Source organism: Corvus cornix, chromosome 3 (assembly GCF_000738735.6).
Source record: "Corvus cornix cornix isolate S_Up_H32 chromosome 3, ASM73873v5, whole genome shotgun sequence".
NCBI lineage: Eukaryota > Metazoa > Chordata > Aves > Passeriformes > Corvidae > Corvus > Corvus cornix.
Window position 1 is genome coordinate 52,719,811 of NC_047056.1, and position 16,093 is coordinate 52,735,903.

At 41.8% G+C, this 16,093-nt stretch overlaps 1 protein-coding gene across 4 annotated transcripts in view; it reads left to right on the plus strand.

Moving 5' to 3' along the window:
• Positions 1–16,093, plus strand: part of PHACTR2 (phosphatase and actin regulator 2) — a 132,858-nt gene that overhangs the window by 21,317 nt on the left and 95,448 nt on the right. Inside the window, exon 1 of one of the 4 annotated variants that reach the window (XM_010400069.4) lies at positions 6,350–6,777. The exons of the other annotated variants lie outside the window; for them this stretch is intronic. Coding sequence (XP_010398371.1) covers positions 6,765–6,777 — 13 coding nt within the window. The 5' untranslated portion in view covers positions 6,350–6,764. Of the gene's footprint in view, positions 1–6,349; positions 6,778–16,093 lie in introns of those variants that run through there. 4 annotated transcript variants of the gene reach the window in all.

Here is a 16,093-nt window from a genome sequence, read left to right on the forward strand (position 1 = left end):
ATTTTTGCTTGTACTACCATCCTGGTGAAGTCAGATACTGAGATGGAAGTGTCACTGCACCAGCCTCAATATGACTGAGACAGAGATAATCTGGGATCCAAAACTGGCTGTCCCTGTATGCAGAGCTTCAGTTTGGCCTCTTTGTAGAAAATCTGTTCTAATACAAATACGAGATCTAGTCAAATATCATGATGGTTTCAGAACATTCAAAGATGTTACCAGATTTTCAAACTCAGAACATCTTGTAACAGGCTCTGTAACTGTCTGGCTCAGGTGTGAAAAGCCCACAGCCCATAAAATGGAGTTTGAGTCTGGAACTTTATTTCAGTGGACATGTGGAAGCAATTTTTCTATTCCTTGTTAGTATTGTATAATACTGAGGATTATAGCAGTCTGATACCTTACCTGATACTAAAAAGTCTTATTTTAAACTGATTTGCCCTGTTTCCTATACCTGATTTAGCTTGGCACTCTAGGTAACAAAGGCCATGCTCTGAGGTAAGGTTTTGGTTGGAGCTCATCTCTGTTTCCATAGGAATAGTAACTTGTTTCAGAGCATTTGTTTGTGATATTTAAAGAGAAAAGGAGAGAGGTTATTTCAGTTTGCTTGACAGAATTCATTTATGTGAGCAATATGTTGTATTAATGCATGAACACCCACACCAGGCACTGTAAACGGCAGCCCAGGTCTTGTAGCCTTTCACCTGGAACACTTACCCAGTTTTCTGTGACAGAGAGGAAAATATATCTTCTGGACCTTCCCAAATCATAGCCCTAATCCATTTAGTAGCCATTTGCTTTTCCAAGTAATTTCCAATTTTGGGAGACTGTAAAAAGCAAACAGAAGGGCATATTTTGTTCCTGACAGCAAATGCTTGGCAGTTCAGTGGAAGACGTGTAGCAGTTTCAGATCTGTAGAAGCTCCCTCTATAGCAGCCACACTTGGCTCTGTACAAGCAGGTACATGACACAGTCTGAGAGTCTGACTTACAGTAAGGGCAGAACACGGAGGAATAACCACAGCCTAGGTTGTGTGTGAACGTGTGCTCAGGAGAGGACAGGACGAGGGAAGAAGGGCAAGCGATACAGAAGAAATGGCAGGCTAAGAGGGACAATGGAACACAGAAGTCTGCCACTTAGGGCATTTTTACCAGCATGTCAATTAGACCTGACTCTGAGTAGATTTAATTGTCTTCTGAAGGCAGACAGCCTGCCAATAGCTCTGGGCTGGTTTAAGAGTAGTAAAAATGCTTGAAGTCATTAGACATCTTGTTTGTGAGGCTCCCATTGCCAGCCATGCAGCTGTGCTCATGGTGACACCAGCACATAGTTAATATATATTTACTTTTGGTCATGCCAGGTACAATTCTTTCAGGCATATCCAAATCCTAGAAATCCTCAGGTTTCCGGGGCTAGGTAGGCAGTTAGGCACATGCAAAGCCTTCATAAACGAATTGGTAAGAAAACTAAAGACCAAAACCTTGTGTTTCTTTTTCCAGTATTTCAAACTGAATACGTACCATGCTGCTTTGTAGATATGAGTTCACTAAAATCCAGGATTCAGAAAAAAAGCTACAATTTTCTTAAATAATCAAGTATTTAGAGATGTTTTTCTTGTCCATGCTTTTATCTCCTGCTGAGCTCCCCCTCTTCATGATATGCTGAAACCTCCTTCTTGACCTCTCCCCATGTCCCTGCTTTCCCCTCCCACTGCCTGTCCCTCCTCTCACTCAGCCCTGCCACCCTCTCTGCGCTGAACTCATCATATGCCCAGCCCCTTCCTGCTCCCTCTGAAAACCCATCTGTGCTGTGAAACTCCCCACCTACATCGACCGCATATTGCTGTCTGGATCCCACTCTCTCCTTGTTTTCTATCAGTTTAAATCTGTTGACTTCAGAGGTGTTGCTTCTCCCCTTGCAGCTTTCAGCAAGAGTCAGAACCACTGCATCTGCCCAGGCTGTTCAAGGATAAAGTCTTCCCGGGGAACAAGAGGTTCCTGCTGTTTGCTCAGCAAAACAAAGCACCCTCTGCACTTACACCTGTGTATTACCAATATTTCCAGGCTGAACTGGAGCTTCTTCCCAGGAAAAGAACATCCTTGTAACTGTCCTGCTCTCAAACTCTTCTGCCTTTGTAAGGCAGGGAAAAGACCTTTGTCAAAACTTTTTCCCATCAGTGCTGGGAAATTTTGGTGAGGCTTAGGGAAGGTTTCTACTGGAGGTTGCTTCTGCACTTTGCTGAACCCTCCTCAGCTCTTACCCAGGGAAGCCTATTCCATTCATACTGCTCAGCACATCCTCAACAGGCTTTCCCTTTTGCCTAGCAACTTTCAAGAACGTGCCAGAGGAGGGTTTTAATATTCCTAAAGCCTGGAGAATGTGTATCTAACAACTTTGTATTTATAGACGTTACTAATTCCAGATTTTGGTGCAGTGTTGCGGTGGCTAAGTTTATAAGCACCAAAGGCACTCTGTAACAAGTGGCAATCTTTGTTATCAACTGAAATACTGGGATATGTCTGTAGCAGAGTTCAGATCTTTTGCTGTCATTCCTGTGCCTTCTCAGATTGTCCTTCCCTCTCTCCCAGTGAAAGCACCTCACCATTGGTGGATGGAAAGGTACTTCAGAGAAGGAAATACCTTCTGGAGCACTACAGATCCTGTGTACTCAGCACAGTCATTGCCCTGGGACTTGGTGGATACTTACAAGAATCACATGAAGTTGTCTATTTAGAGTATTGACGTTGACTATTCAAACCCACAGCATCTAAAAACAAGTATAGCTTATCCCAGAGACACCTGCCTGATGATTTCTGTGTGGGAAGAAACAGACACAGTGAAAGGGAAGCGAAACATTTTGCCTGAAATGGCATCTTACAGAATCAGATCTTTGCAGTGACAAATGTGCACTGAACAGAGCCAGATTTCACATTTTCTAAATGTGTTCTTAGGCATCTTTGTCATGATTGGAAACACCACAGCTGAAGCTGTCCATCGATTCTGCAGGTTTGTCAGCTCTAAGTGTTTTTGATGGCTGGGCACTGAGGTCTCTGTTTATCCTGATTTCTCTGATGCTTACCTGGGCAGATTTCTGTGCCTCCGTGAATCGTCATTGATTTTCCTGGGAGTGAAATGTCATTACTGCAGCAGGCTGTGTACATCAGGTGTATTGGAGAGCGGGATCGTTAGGGTTCTGTGTAATTAGCAGTACTACTAATGTACCCTGTAATGCTTTCTTCTCCAGGGGTTGGCCCTGATTATCTGGGTTAGTGACTTCCCCGGCTCCTAACTCTGCACTGGGGTCTCACATAACCTCCAGTGTGTTTATCCTCACACAGCTGAGGTGTGGGGGCGAGCACAGTACAAGCTGTTCCTAGGTCAGATGTTGGAGGAGCCTGCACAAAATCAGGAAGTCTGTGGATGAAAGGAATTGAGCCCAGGTCTTAAGTGCCTGTGGCTGAAATGGATTGTGATACAGGACCACCTCATAGGTGAAGAAAACCAGGATACAGTCTGATGGAGTATGAGATTTTTGCAAGATGAACAGAGAGTTTTACACCTGCACAGATCTGATCTTCTTAGTCCTTACCAAAAATTTTCCTTTAAAAGACTTAGTCATTTCATGTATTGTGACGGGGTTGCTCTGTACTCACAAATTAAGCAAATTTATGCCTGGAATATATGTATATTTTACTTCTAAATAACAATCACAGTCTTCTCATTGAACCCCATCTATTACCTGTATCTTTCTTTTCCCCCATGTTCAGTCAGGCAGACATTGCTTTAACCCTGTAATAATGGCATCTGATCATACACACCTGTTGATTTCTATGCAATAATCGAATTACCTACAATTTTAAAAAATCCCACCTCAATGAATGTATTTTGTAAAGCTTTCTCTTTTTCAAAGTTTCCTGATGAGATGCTTTCTGTTCAAATGGAGGAGATTTACATCACGTCATATGAAATTTCCATTTATAGTTAGCTTGCAAGAGTTAATAAATTCCAGTAACAGTTAATTTCATTAACAGCACCTGTCACACAGCCATGATGAAGCACCCAAACTCAATGCTTAGCAAGCTGTTGCAATTGGGACTTCCCATACTCTAGTTAGCACCTTATAATCCTGATCCTTAGCTGACCTGAAGCTGTGAATCTGAATTGCATGTCAGGCAGGGGCCTGGGTACACATTAGCATCTTCCAGGGCATCTTCGGAAGGAAACCTGTGCATGAGGGCAGGAAGGGAGCTGTGGTGTGCTTCTGTAGGTCTTCTCAGCTGTGTGATTGGGGGACCAGCACCCTGAAGGACACCATGAAGCCCATCTGCCCTGCAGCTGAGGTTCAGCCATGGCATGCACACTAGGACTGCTCTGCACATAGAAATAGTCACTATGTGGAGCTCTTCACTTCCCTGAAGTCTGAGTAGGTGCAGCTTTGCATCTTCCCTTGGGCTCTCTGGCAGAGGGTGTTGCCCACCTGTATTCCCCAGACACAAGGGTAGGAACTGGTTTCCAATAGCTGCACCATTGCCTGGTGGCTTCTTAAGTACAGAGCTCCCCATTTCCAGCTTTCAGTGAAAGTCAAAGCAAACAAGTTGGATTCAAAACCAGTCTCTCTTAGTTTTAGTCAGCACAAGACATTTGCATACTTTGTGGGATTTAAGATATGTATCTGTCCTTTTGCCCTGCAGTGGCTTTGTCACCATCCCTCAGTGCTGTTTGAGCTCAGACACCTGTAGATTTGCAGCTCTGCAGAGCCCCATCTCAAAACCAAGCCATCTCTTCTTTTCACATTGGCAGCTTGATGTTGCCTTGGTTGGCTCCATAGTAGAGCAGTAGCATCCTAGCACGAAGGCACAATCCTCTGCCCTTCTCTCCTGAGCAGTCTGCCAGTGCTGCAGCACATCCCCCAGCTCACTTGAGGACATGTGGGGCTTTAAAGACAGAGCAACAGCCTGTGCTTTCTCTCTTTTCTGCAGGAACCCAGCATTCTCCAGGCAGCTCTCTCCCACAGAGGAGCTGGAGAAAAGTGATTGCCTTTATCAGATGGTCATCACACAGCCTCCAGTTTAGTGCTCCTCTGCAACTAGATTTCACCAAATGCACATTAACCAATTACCCAAATTGGCACATTAATCAACTGTCATTGTGATACAGAATCTAGCAAATGAATAAGCTCCTTATTGGTCATCTTTAACCCTTTGTATGAGTGTTGTTGTAGCTATTTGTGACATGTACTAATGCAACATGCTTATGCTAACTTCTATTTTTTATATGCTCTTCATAAGCCACTTATAAATAGAAGCTTAATATGAAGTGTGACAGATCTCTAATCTTTACTCTCTCCTTAGCCCTCCAAGCACTTCCTTTCTGGAAATACAGAATATATCTAGTATGCCCTAGATATTCTCCATTCTTGCTGATGACTTTAGCTCTCATTGATTCTTTCCACTTCTTACTCAGTGTAAATAGCTCAGTGCCGCAACCGTCTTTTTATTTAAATTTTTAAAAAGACAAATAAGATCAAAGGGACGGGATGATGAATAGAAAACATACTTTGTTGCTCATGTGATGCTGTGGGGCAGAGGGTCAATATAATGCAGATATAAAAAAAACTGCTTTCCTTCTCCATTGCAATAAAGAGGATTGGAGTGAATTATCTAATGGAAGGTATAAATACTGAGAAAATACTGTGCAACATTTATGTAGTGTCAGTACTTGGTGACATTGTCTTTCACCAAAGGCCATGTGTGTAATGGTGCCCCTGTCACAACTGGGCAAACACTGTGGCACAAAATGCCTGGTTTAGGGTTACACAGCAAATCAGTGCCAAAATGGGGGATAGAACCCTAATATTCCAGAAATGTTTATGAGCCTATACTGAGTTTGTTTGTTTGTTTGTTTCCTTCTATGGGAGAAAAGCCTGTGCATCAAAGTCTCAGGTGGTATGGAAAATTTAGAAATAATACCTCTTCATTTCAGCATACATCACTCAGATTTTGTTGAGTCCAATCCCTCCAGCATCCAGTGTTTTTTACTTTGACTTTAAAAGAAATAAAGCTCTGTAGTTACTTTTCACCCTTTCATTACATTCAGCTATGATCACTATAATAATGAATGTTTCCAGGCAGTTAATATATTGATATGCATTTACAGATAAGCACACCTACTGTGTTTCTCACAAAAAGGAGAACACCTGATGTAGAGAACATCAGGTGCAGAACTTGCAGGATTTAAAGCACAGCCAAAGCTAATGGCTGCAAATTGTAGCCTAACGTAACACTTTCTCAGACACAGATTCCTCCCCCTTTTTTTTCCTCCCTAAAACTTTTGCTGTTGCGTCACTGATAAATAACAGCCCTTTGCTTGGTAATATATCCCTTTTGTATTTAAGGTTTTGCCTTCCTACTCATTAAACCTCTCCTCATCAGCATTACTTTTACTTTTCAGAAACATATATTCAGTATTATAGGCTCAGAGTTCTTTTGTTTTCCCCCCATAGATGTAAAACCCTGGGGGATTTAAGTATCTACTTGATAGGCTCACACAATCTTAATCAGCCTATAATGGAGCTAATGGCTGTTTGTCATCCTTGGAGATATAAATTTCCTGGTGATGTCTACTGCAGTCAGTACATGAAGTCTGCTCTGACTGCCTGCAAGGTCTAATAACCAGGAGAAGGGCAGCCAGCTTCATTAGCGAGCCTGAGACTGTACCGGCTGCTTTTCTGGGGAACTGTGCTTTTTGAATACCGAGAGGGAATAATGGATAATGCCGGTAAGTGAAATAAAACTGATCTTCATTCTTAGTGGAGCTACGGGGTTCGTTTGTCTCCTCTCTCACTTGCTGCAGGAGATGTGTTTCTTTACCCTTTGCGGCTTCTTCCTTTTAAATGTCCTTTATTAAAGCAAATTTTTATGTCTAAAATGTGACACACTTAAGTTGTTAACCCTTTAACAGTCTGGTTTTTTCTGCTCTAAGTCTGTTTCCTGGAAATGTGAACCTAAACTGTAATGTAGGATCTGCCTTTTTAAGGTATTCAGTGTTATTTTGGAAACTATATGCAGGAAACGTGGCAGGAAGGGAAAATGCATGTACTTCAGAGAGAAATATCTCTCACAGTTTGAAATAGGTGTGGATAGGTAACTAATAAAGCTAACAAAAAGTAGATAGTGGTTAGCTCCTATCTGTCTTATTTTAAGCTGCCTCTATTTTCTCTGTATAATGATTTACTCTCTTTCATATTTAGTACATAAAATACTGAATATATTTGCACTTTTTATTTTCTTTGATGTTCCAACTTTAGATCATGCATTTTCATACCAAATAATGCACTTCATGGTTCCTAAGGAGGTGCACACATCATTACCTCGGTGATGAAATGCATTATTTGCATTTCCCTTTTGCATTACCTTGTATCACAAGACAGAGGAAAAAGAGAGCTTTTTGGGACAGATACTTTGCATGCTGCTTTGACTGCTGTGAAACTTGAACATGTTGAGATCTCACAGATTTATTGGTACTAGTGCAATACATATTAGGAGACACAATCTGCAGTAGATTCAGTGCCCTTTGAAAACTGCTCAGATCATCAGATTTGTCTAATGTTGACCTTAAAAGTGATGATCACCTCTACAATGTGTGTGTGGCAAAGATTATTCTACAGTAGGCTTCAGTGATTTTCAGGGGGTTGTGGGTGTTTTGGTTTGATTTTTTTTTTTACAGTAGAAGCAGAACTCTTGTTCATGTCTGCTAAGCTGTCCAGGTCATTCTCATCTCACATGTATTGTTATGAACTTCTGTCACAAATAGATAAAAGGGTCTTGCTGCCTTTATTTCTATAAATTCCAAGACCAAAAAAAAAAAAGTTTTTCTAGAATTAAAAATGTAACATCATGGAAAATTACGTCACCAGCATCTAAAAAAACCTGACATGGTCCTAGTAAAATATTCATTTTTGGATATAAATAAGATTAGCAATACTCTTTGCACTTGGTGCTTTGGCTAGCTTTTAAGAAGCCTTAACATAATAAATGATAATGACTTGTGTTTGATATTCCATGACAAGGCAGAATTTTCTGCTGGAGGAGAAGGATTCCTGCTCTCCAACACAGAATGCCTGTGGGCAAGAGATACCCTGGCAGGCAGAGCTGCTAATTCCTCCAGGTTTTTACACTTCAGCATCAACAACTAATACTATTGAAGTCCTGATGGAGACACCACTTTAATCCAGCTATAAGAATCTGTTCTGGAATGAGTCACATTTATTTTAAAGGCCAGTTTTGGGGGGATGAAGAGGGAAGCTTGTGTCTGAAAGCCATAGAAACAGATTTTCCTCTGTGTGGGTTTTTGGTTGGTTGGTTGGTTGGGTTTTTTGTTTTGTTGGTTTTTTGTTTTGGTTTTTTTTTGTTTTTTTTTGTTTTTTTTTTTTGTTGTTGTTGTTGGTTTTTTTTTGTTTGTTTGTTTGGGTTTTTTTTTGTTTTGTTTTTTTTTTTTTTTTTTTGGTTGGTTGGTTTTGTTGTTCTAAGGAAGAGTCCGGTTTGGTTACTATCTGCAAAAAGTTAAAATAAGTAAGACTTGATGTCTGCACAACTTGCCAACTATTCTCACAGCTTCTTATAACATTAGTTTGCTGAATAACTCCAGATATTTTTTTTCTCATGAAGAAACAGTGATTGATGCTTTCCATTTTTATAAAACAACCTATATACCATTGAAATTGGTTAAAATAATCCTTTTGGACAAAAATTAAAATCTAGTTGGAAAAAAAAAGCCCCAAACCAACCCAACAACAGATGAAACGAAGCCATATTGAAGATATCATGGCAGAGGGTAAGGCTGTGATCCAGTTTCTTCTGTGGTTACCAGTGATCTTCCTGCTGCCTGTGGTCAGCTTGCTCCAAACCCCCAGAGGGCTTCAGCTGCACACGTGGCATGGACATGCTCCCTTCTCCAGGCAGCTCTTCTAAGAGTGCAGCCATTTCCATACTTTGAGCAGGATAGGGAACACAACCATTTCCACAGAGCCTACAGGGTGCTGGGTAAACACACCCGGATCTGTAGAGGAATGTTTAGGGATCGTGATCCCTAACTGGGATGCCCACATGGGGACTGTGCAGCTGAGTATGTCTGGCCTGTCCCTCTGACTTCTACAAGGATGGGAAACCACCTTTGAAAACCCTTGCAGTGTCATCTGGGCGCTTATGAGATCAGAGAGAGCAGGATTATTTTCATCCCTAAGCCCAACCTCCTGATTGATTTGTTCTTCAGCAGTCCGCCAATTGAAATGTAAACACGCTGATGTATATAAACTGGATACCTGCCCGAATTCTTCCTGGAGAGATGCTATTTCTGGTAATACAGAACTGCAGAATATTAGAAAAGCTGCGTGTTTTAGCTACTGAGTGTTAGAAATAACAATTTGGTATCAGTGTCAGTGAATCAGGCCTCTGTTATTAAACTCATCATGCTGCTGAAAGAGACTTCCAAAGTCAGACCATGGATAATTGTTGGGCAAAACTCCATCTTCTGCTCTGCATAACAGAAATATCTCTGTAATTTGTCACTCTTCTCCTCTTCCATCATTAAAATTATTTTCTGGCCAAAACCGTCATTTAAAAAGATCAGTGTTGCTAATAGGTCACCTGTGTACACTTTTAGCTGTTGATGCCATTTTGTGAGGTTTAGAAAGAATGTCTTCATTTTTAAAGTTCTTTCCTTTAGTGTTAGATTGCTTTTATTTTTATTCTGTGTACAGAGACAGCTCCACATAACTGTTGTCTCGTGTGTTCTTTTAAAAGCCTTTCCTGGAATAACAATAAAATATTCATCCATCTGTGTAGGGCACAACAGGACAGTTCTAGTTGTATTTTTTGCCTATTTTGGCATCAGCTGTTTGTGACAGGCCGTCTGCAGGTATTCAGCTGCAAGGCTGCCTGCTGCTCTGGGCAGGGGAGGGCAGCCAGCAGCCCCTGCCTGCCACTACTGGCAGGTCCTGGGCTCTGGCTTTGCTGCACACATCTACTTTGGGCCAAACACATCAAACCTGGAGACAGCAGTGATGTAACAAAACTCATTTTAAAAAACCTAGGAAGGTCTGGAAATAGCTTGTGGGGGGAAAAACACACATATAAAAGCAGCAAGAAATTTGCAGTAGCAGGAAGAAAGAAGCTGCGGAAACAGAAGTGCTTCCAAGTGATGCTTTTGGGGGGGGATTTCCTGTAAGAAGGAGTGAGATCAGCAACATCCCTTCCCCCAGAGCTCCTAGTCAGCTGTGTCGTGCTCAGACAGGCATCTCACCTTAAAACAGACAAATCTTACCCACTTGTTCTTACTAAGGAGAATGCCAGTGTGATGTGCCAAAGACTTGGGGGAAGGACCTCGTGGAGGTGAATGGCACCATAGTGAGGTCCTGTATCATGCATACCATACCAGCAGTGCACAAAACCAGGAGGCCTTGTTTCAGATTTCTTGGGGATTTACTTTGATGACTTCTTTGCACTTGGAATATTATTTTAGCAGTAATGAGCTAGCTGTGGTTAATTGTTACCCTGAATTATGTAGGTTCTGCAGCTGTGGCTGCAGGCTATGCCTTCAAGTAAAAAATGTGTTTTAAAGGGACTTGGAGGTCTTGTCTGTTGTACATCCTATCTCTGAGGAATATCCAGTAGCAACATCAAACTTTATATTTGACCTATAGTGAAACTTAGAACTTTCCATTGAAGCAAGACTTTAACTTAAAGCCTGAAATGCTGTGGGATGGGGACGATAGCAAGTGGTCAATTTAGCGTTCTGCATGACATCATGTGTTCACAGGAAGAGTAAGAGACACAGGAAACTGGAAATGGAAATTCCCTTGCTTTTGAAGTAGCAGGTCATTTTTGTCTTTCCGTATGTCAATAGGACTTATTTAGCACTCTTTAAATATAAGACTGCTGGGATCGAATGCTGGTTGAGGATTTGACCTTACAGATGCTTTGTTATGTCTTACCTGATTTCGAGGCATCTTTCTAAAACACAGAGGAGGAAAAAAAATAACAGGCAGAAGAACGAAACTGGGAGGTGGACTTCAGATTATGATCCAGGTTTCTCATCAACTCATAGAGTTCAAGAACTTCTAACCAGTTGAGCTGATCTGTGTGCAGAATTAGGCTAGATAACAATCTCAAAGGTTAGGTTCATTTGTTGCCTATAAAGGGCTCTGAAATCCTTTGGCCATCTAAGGCTTAATCTCATCTGAATTGTCCCTATGAATCTGGAAACCCATTAACACAAAACCACTTGCAATGGAGACGGTAGCATTGTTGCCACAGCTTTTTGAGCCCTTGAGACAATTCCAAACTCCAGCAGCAAAATCAGTCACGTCCTTCGGCAGCTTCTGTTTTGCTCTTTGATGGTACTTTGTCCATGTTCTCCCCAAGCGTGAAGGTGTTTTAAGAGGGGCAACAGCGCCTCCTTTCTCTGCCCCACTCTTACACATATGTAAATGGAGCTATCCATGATGCCGTGCTGTCTTTTATTGGGTCCGTATGCCATGTTCTATAGACCACAAAATGGTTTGCTCATGAACAATAAAATACAAAGCAATAAGCAACTCTTTTATACTACATTGTGCATTCTAATTTGCCTCCTATTTGCACCCATGCCCTTGTTTGCAGTGAACACTCTAGTGTATCACAGGTCACTCTCTGTTGGAAGGTTGAATTTCTTCTTGTTGTAATTTTAGAATAATATTCATGGTTTATGCCCCTTTACCCAGAAGTTGGAACAGTGTGCTTATAAATCCATGACCTTGGAAAACTTTTCTGTGAGGATTAGACTTCCTTGTGATGCTGCTGCTCCCCGTGTTATTTTCGAGTCTGTATACACATGGCCCTGGATGACTTTAGGAACTTGCACTAGAAGTAGCCAAATACTGTGTAGCACTGAAGTGATGGAGCGTCTTCTAATGTGGAGATAGTCCACCCACCCTGCTTCAAATGGCTGTCTTTAGCTAGAAATGCTGTGGTTCCACTGGGCTGACACACACTCATGATATTTTAAGCAATGATTCCAGTTGCTGCAGTGCTTCTTAGAGAGAAGCACCATGAACTCTAGCTGGTTTGGAGAGATGGTATAACACCAATTTTACTTACTAGTAATTTCTGATTCTTTTTTCCTGGTAAAAGCTGGCAAGCATCCACCCATCAGGTGCCAAGTTCATGTCTTATGTTTACATCTGCTGGTTGTGTGGCATTTTTTGGCCAGCTGCCTTCAGACCCCTGTTCTGCACTCTGGATCATCACTGCCACCCATGGTGAAGAAGCAAGTGTAGTGTATGGAAGTAGTAATCCAAGTTTGGGAGGCAGCACTTCCCCATAGGCTTCTAGCAAGGAGGAAACCAAAATTGCAGGAGCCAACTATTTTGACAGTACAAGAAATCAGTCCAGACAAGGAAAGGTTGTATTAAGAGGCACTGGCACAAATTGTTCCAAGAAAACCAGCCTGTGTTCCAGGGGCTTTGAACACCCCAGATTGAAGGGGCTGGAAGTGAGTGACAAGGGAGCAAGCAAGATTGTATGACCAAAGAGCAGGTGGCTGATAATAAGGATCTAGTCTGCTGCTGTTTCCATCATCATTCATTGTCTCTAACAGTGAGTCTTTTATGAAATGTGATACTTAATTTTTGAGGTGACTTGCAGGGGTATTTCTTTGGGCTCAAAAAGTAGACTGGATGGAATTTTACCAAAAAATTCTCCCTTTCTCTATTTTTTTCCCTTACTATTTAAGCATTATTATTATTCCCTTACTATTTAAGCATTTTTTATATTTTCACATAAAACGTTTACGAGTCTTCCTCCTGAAGTATAATTGGAAAATATAAGTAGCTTAGGACTCTAAGAATACCTAGCAACCTTCTCCCAGCAGACAGGAGTAAATCCTGAATAAAACTGCTGAGTTTGTCTCTAATAGCTCTTGCTGGCAAGTGGCGCCCAGCAGTCCCTGAGTGAGCGTGGAGGCCTCAAGGCCAAAGTGAGTGTCCCCAGCCAGTGCCCTGTGGAGAGGCAGGGTGTTGGAGAAGACTGGGCAACTGGATTTGTTATCCTACACCCATGGAGCTCTGTGTGCCTGACTCTGGGCACAGCTCAACACTAGAAGGGATGTCCCATGTGCTGCTGGAGACGCAAGAAGAAGGAAGTAGCCGTATTCATTTGAACAGATCTATGACCTTTACTGCAGATACTGGGCTTGTATTGACACCTGTACAGAAGCACCCTCTCCAAGCACCTCGTGGGGGCAGTGGTACCAGCAGAAGGACTTCTTGCAAAGAAGACAAGGAGCGATTCGTCTGCTTTCCTCACAGACGAGACGAACTTAACCCAGACTTGTCAGCAATGAGGTATTGAGTTGCTGGCAACATATGGCTCAAATAGTGGATTTGAGTGAGGAATTAGGTCCCTCTTAACATCCAATTTTCAAATAAAACAAAAGGCTTGGAGAAAATGAGTTGGCCAGGGCCAAATATTTGCTTAATCTTAGTTTGCTCTGCAGCACTGTTCTGTAATGTAACTATCAGAGATTGCTTATTTTACAACGTATTGAACAGGAAATTCCCTTTCAGTGTATTTCTGAAAAGCAACAGAATATTTAATGACAATGATAAAGGCAACCCTATGTCTCTGTAGGGAGGCAGACACAGTAGGAGAGAATCCCAGAAACAATTTTTTCACCCATGGCTTGACCATTGCTAGCAGGCATGCACAATGCAGTTCCAATACAGATATGACAGCAGCTGGTATTTCCACAGGAGACAAAGTTGTGATCGATTCGTCCTAGCTCCAGCTCCTGCTGACTCACAAGTCCCTTCTGTTTTTCTCACTGGGACTCGAGTCAGTCCAAAAAACAAGGGGTATTACATTATGGAGGCTTGCCTGGAAACCATGTGGAGAGATGAACTGAAAATATGGCGATCTCAGGCATGAAATTTGTGCTACTGGGAGCTGTTTATTGACATTTAAATCATAGTTCAGCAAGACTTTGCTATGGCCTTACTGTCAGGGAAAATGGTTTGTTGATGGAGGAAGCCTATGGAGTTCACAAGTGTGATTCTATCACAGAAACAGGCTGCTTTGGTTTTTTAGCTGGGTTTTTTTGTAGCTGCAGTTGTTGTATGTCTCCTTTTCCGTCTCTTTTCTGTTCCTATTTTTATAGTTTAATATTATTAAAAAAACTAACATGATACATTATCCTGGTTTAATTTCAAGTGAAATTTGGCAACTTCTACTAGTGAGATAAGGTTTAATTGCTCTTGGCATTTTAAAGAGAAATGCAAATGACAAAGATATTAAACTGACAAATTATGACAGCTCACATAACACTTTTTACAATGGATTTTTTCCATGCATTTTTAATACCCAGAACAGTCAGCCTTAATACTACCATATTTACAATAAATCATTATTCTCATGGAGACATTTTGCTTTGTCAGGCAATACACAATCAGCAGTTTTCAATAAAGAATCTGAAAACTGTTTAACATAAATTCTGTGACACAAACTCATAAAAGCCAGACAATTTATAAATGGGGCCAATATGCTGCCCTTAAATTGGGATATTAAGGAATAATTAGAGCACAGTAAGGGCAGGTTGCCAAATGTAACTTTTAAGTTCCCCAGTCTGTATCACTTAGCACAGTGATTGTAAGGTATTATATGCCTTCTGTAAGGCATAAACATTCCTACACAACAGCTTGAGACACCCGCAAGAGGTTGAAGTAGCTGTTTACTTTGGCATGAGTGGCTTCAAGGGGCATAAAGCACCACAGAATTTAGGAATAAGGATGGCTTTGGGGTTAAAAAGGGGAATGGGAAGCCATGGTAGAGTTTGCTTTTCTCAGTTCCTCTACAAAACTCAGCAATGGGGTTTTTTGTTTGTTTGTTTTTTCTCTCCTTTGGTACCCCACGAAGACCATGTCTGCGCTGTGTAACACGAGCGGTGCCAGAGGTCCTTGAGGCAGCTCTGAGCACATTGATATGGTGCAGTACCTTTTGCCCAGAAGACATTAATCTGAGCCCCTAAACAGCATGGTCACATCAGCTCTGGTGGCTGGACCTTGACTGGTGAGGCAGCTGGGGTTAGATGTGATGCAGGGCCTTACATCTGCACAGCATCCAGCTCAGGACACAGCTGTTCTAGTTCTAGCTGGAGAATCTTTCAATGTTGTGCTGTTAATTGATGGAAACAGGCCTCAGAGCCTACCCCTGCCCACAGTTTTGGAGGAGCCATCCACTCTGATGAATTACCTGTCTTATTTAGAAGCTGGGGTTAGATAGTCTGGGTAGTGGGGGAAAATACTTTTTTTTTAACCTACGTGTGGGAGGTTCTACGGTGAAATTAAATGTGATGAAGTCTTGAGCAAGATTTTGAGGTCTCTGAAGATGAACAATTTACTTTGCAACATCTAAGGGTGACAACCCGTGCATTATATTATTTTATTGTCCTAAAAATAATGTAATATCTATCAGTGTTCATTATTTTAGCTGTGGGTGTTGATTCTTCAACTCAAGTACTAGACAAGATGGAGTAGCTCTACGCATAGCTCTTCATTTTCACACAAGTTTCCGTCACGTTTGCAAACCCTCAGGTTCTGTAAGTGTTGTGTATATTCTTTAATGCTGTACCTCAGGAAGCCTGACTGCAAAGACGAGTGGGAAGGTATAATACTGGCAAAGTAGATGTACTGCTCAGCACCATTAGAGTCTTATTTTGAACTGCTGGAGAAGAAAGAGTAGAGCCAGCGTTATTTCCCAAAATGTTATCTTCTCCCATGGATGAATAAGAAGGATGATTGTGGGGTCCCCTTCCTCTCTCAGGTGGTAGCCTGGCTACCTCTTTACTCTTCACTGCAGGTGAAGAAGCCAGTGATATGCCACTTAAGCCAAGGGGGAAGCTTGTGTGGCTATGGTTTAAGAGTACTCTTCTGAGAGTAGTGTTTTTTCACTGCAGTAGTAATGCTGCGCGTTCATCAGTAAAGTCTGGAAGTCTGCTTCTCCCTGCAGTTCCATTGCCTGTTGTGACAGAGAAACGCTGTTAGCTGCTTCATGGAATGGCTTGC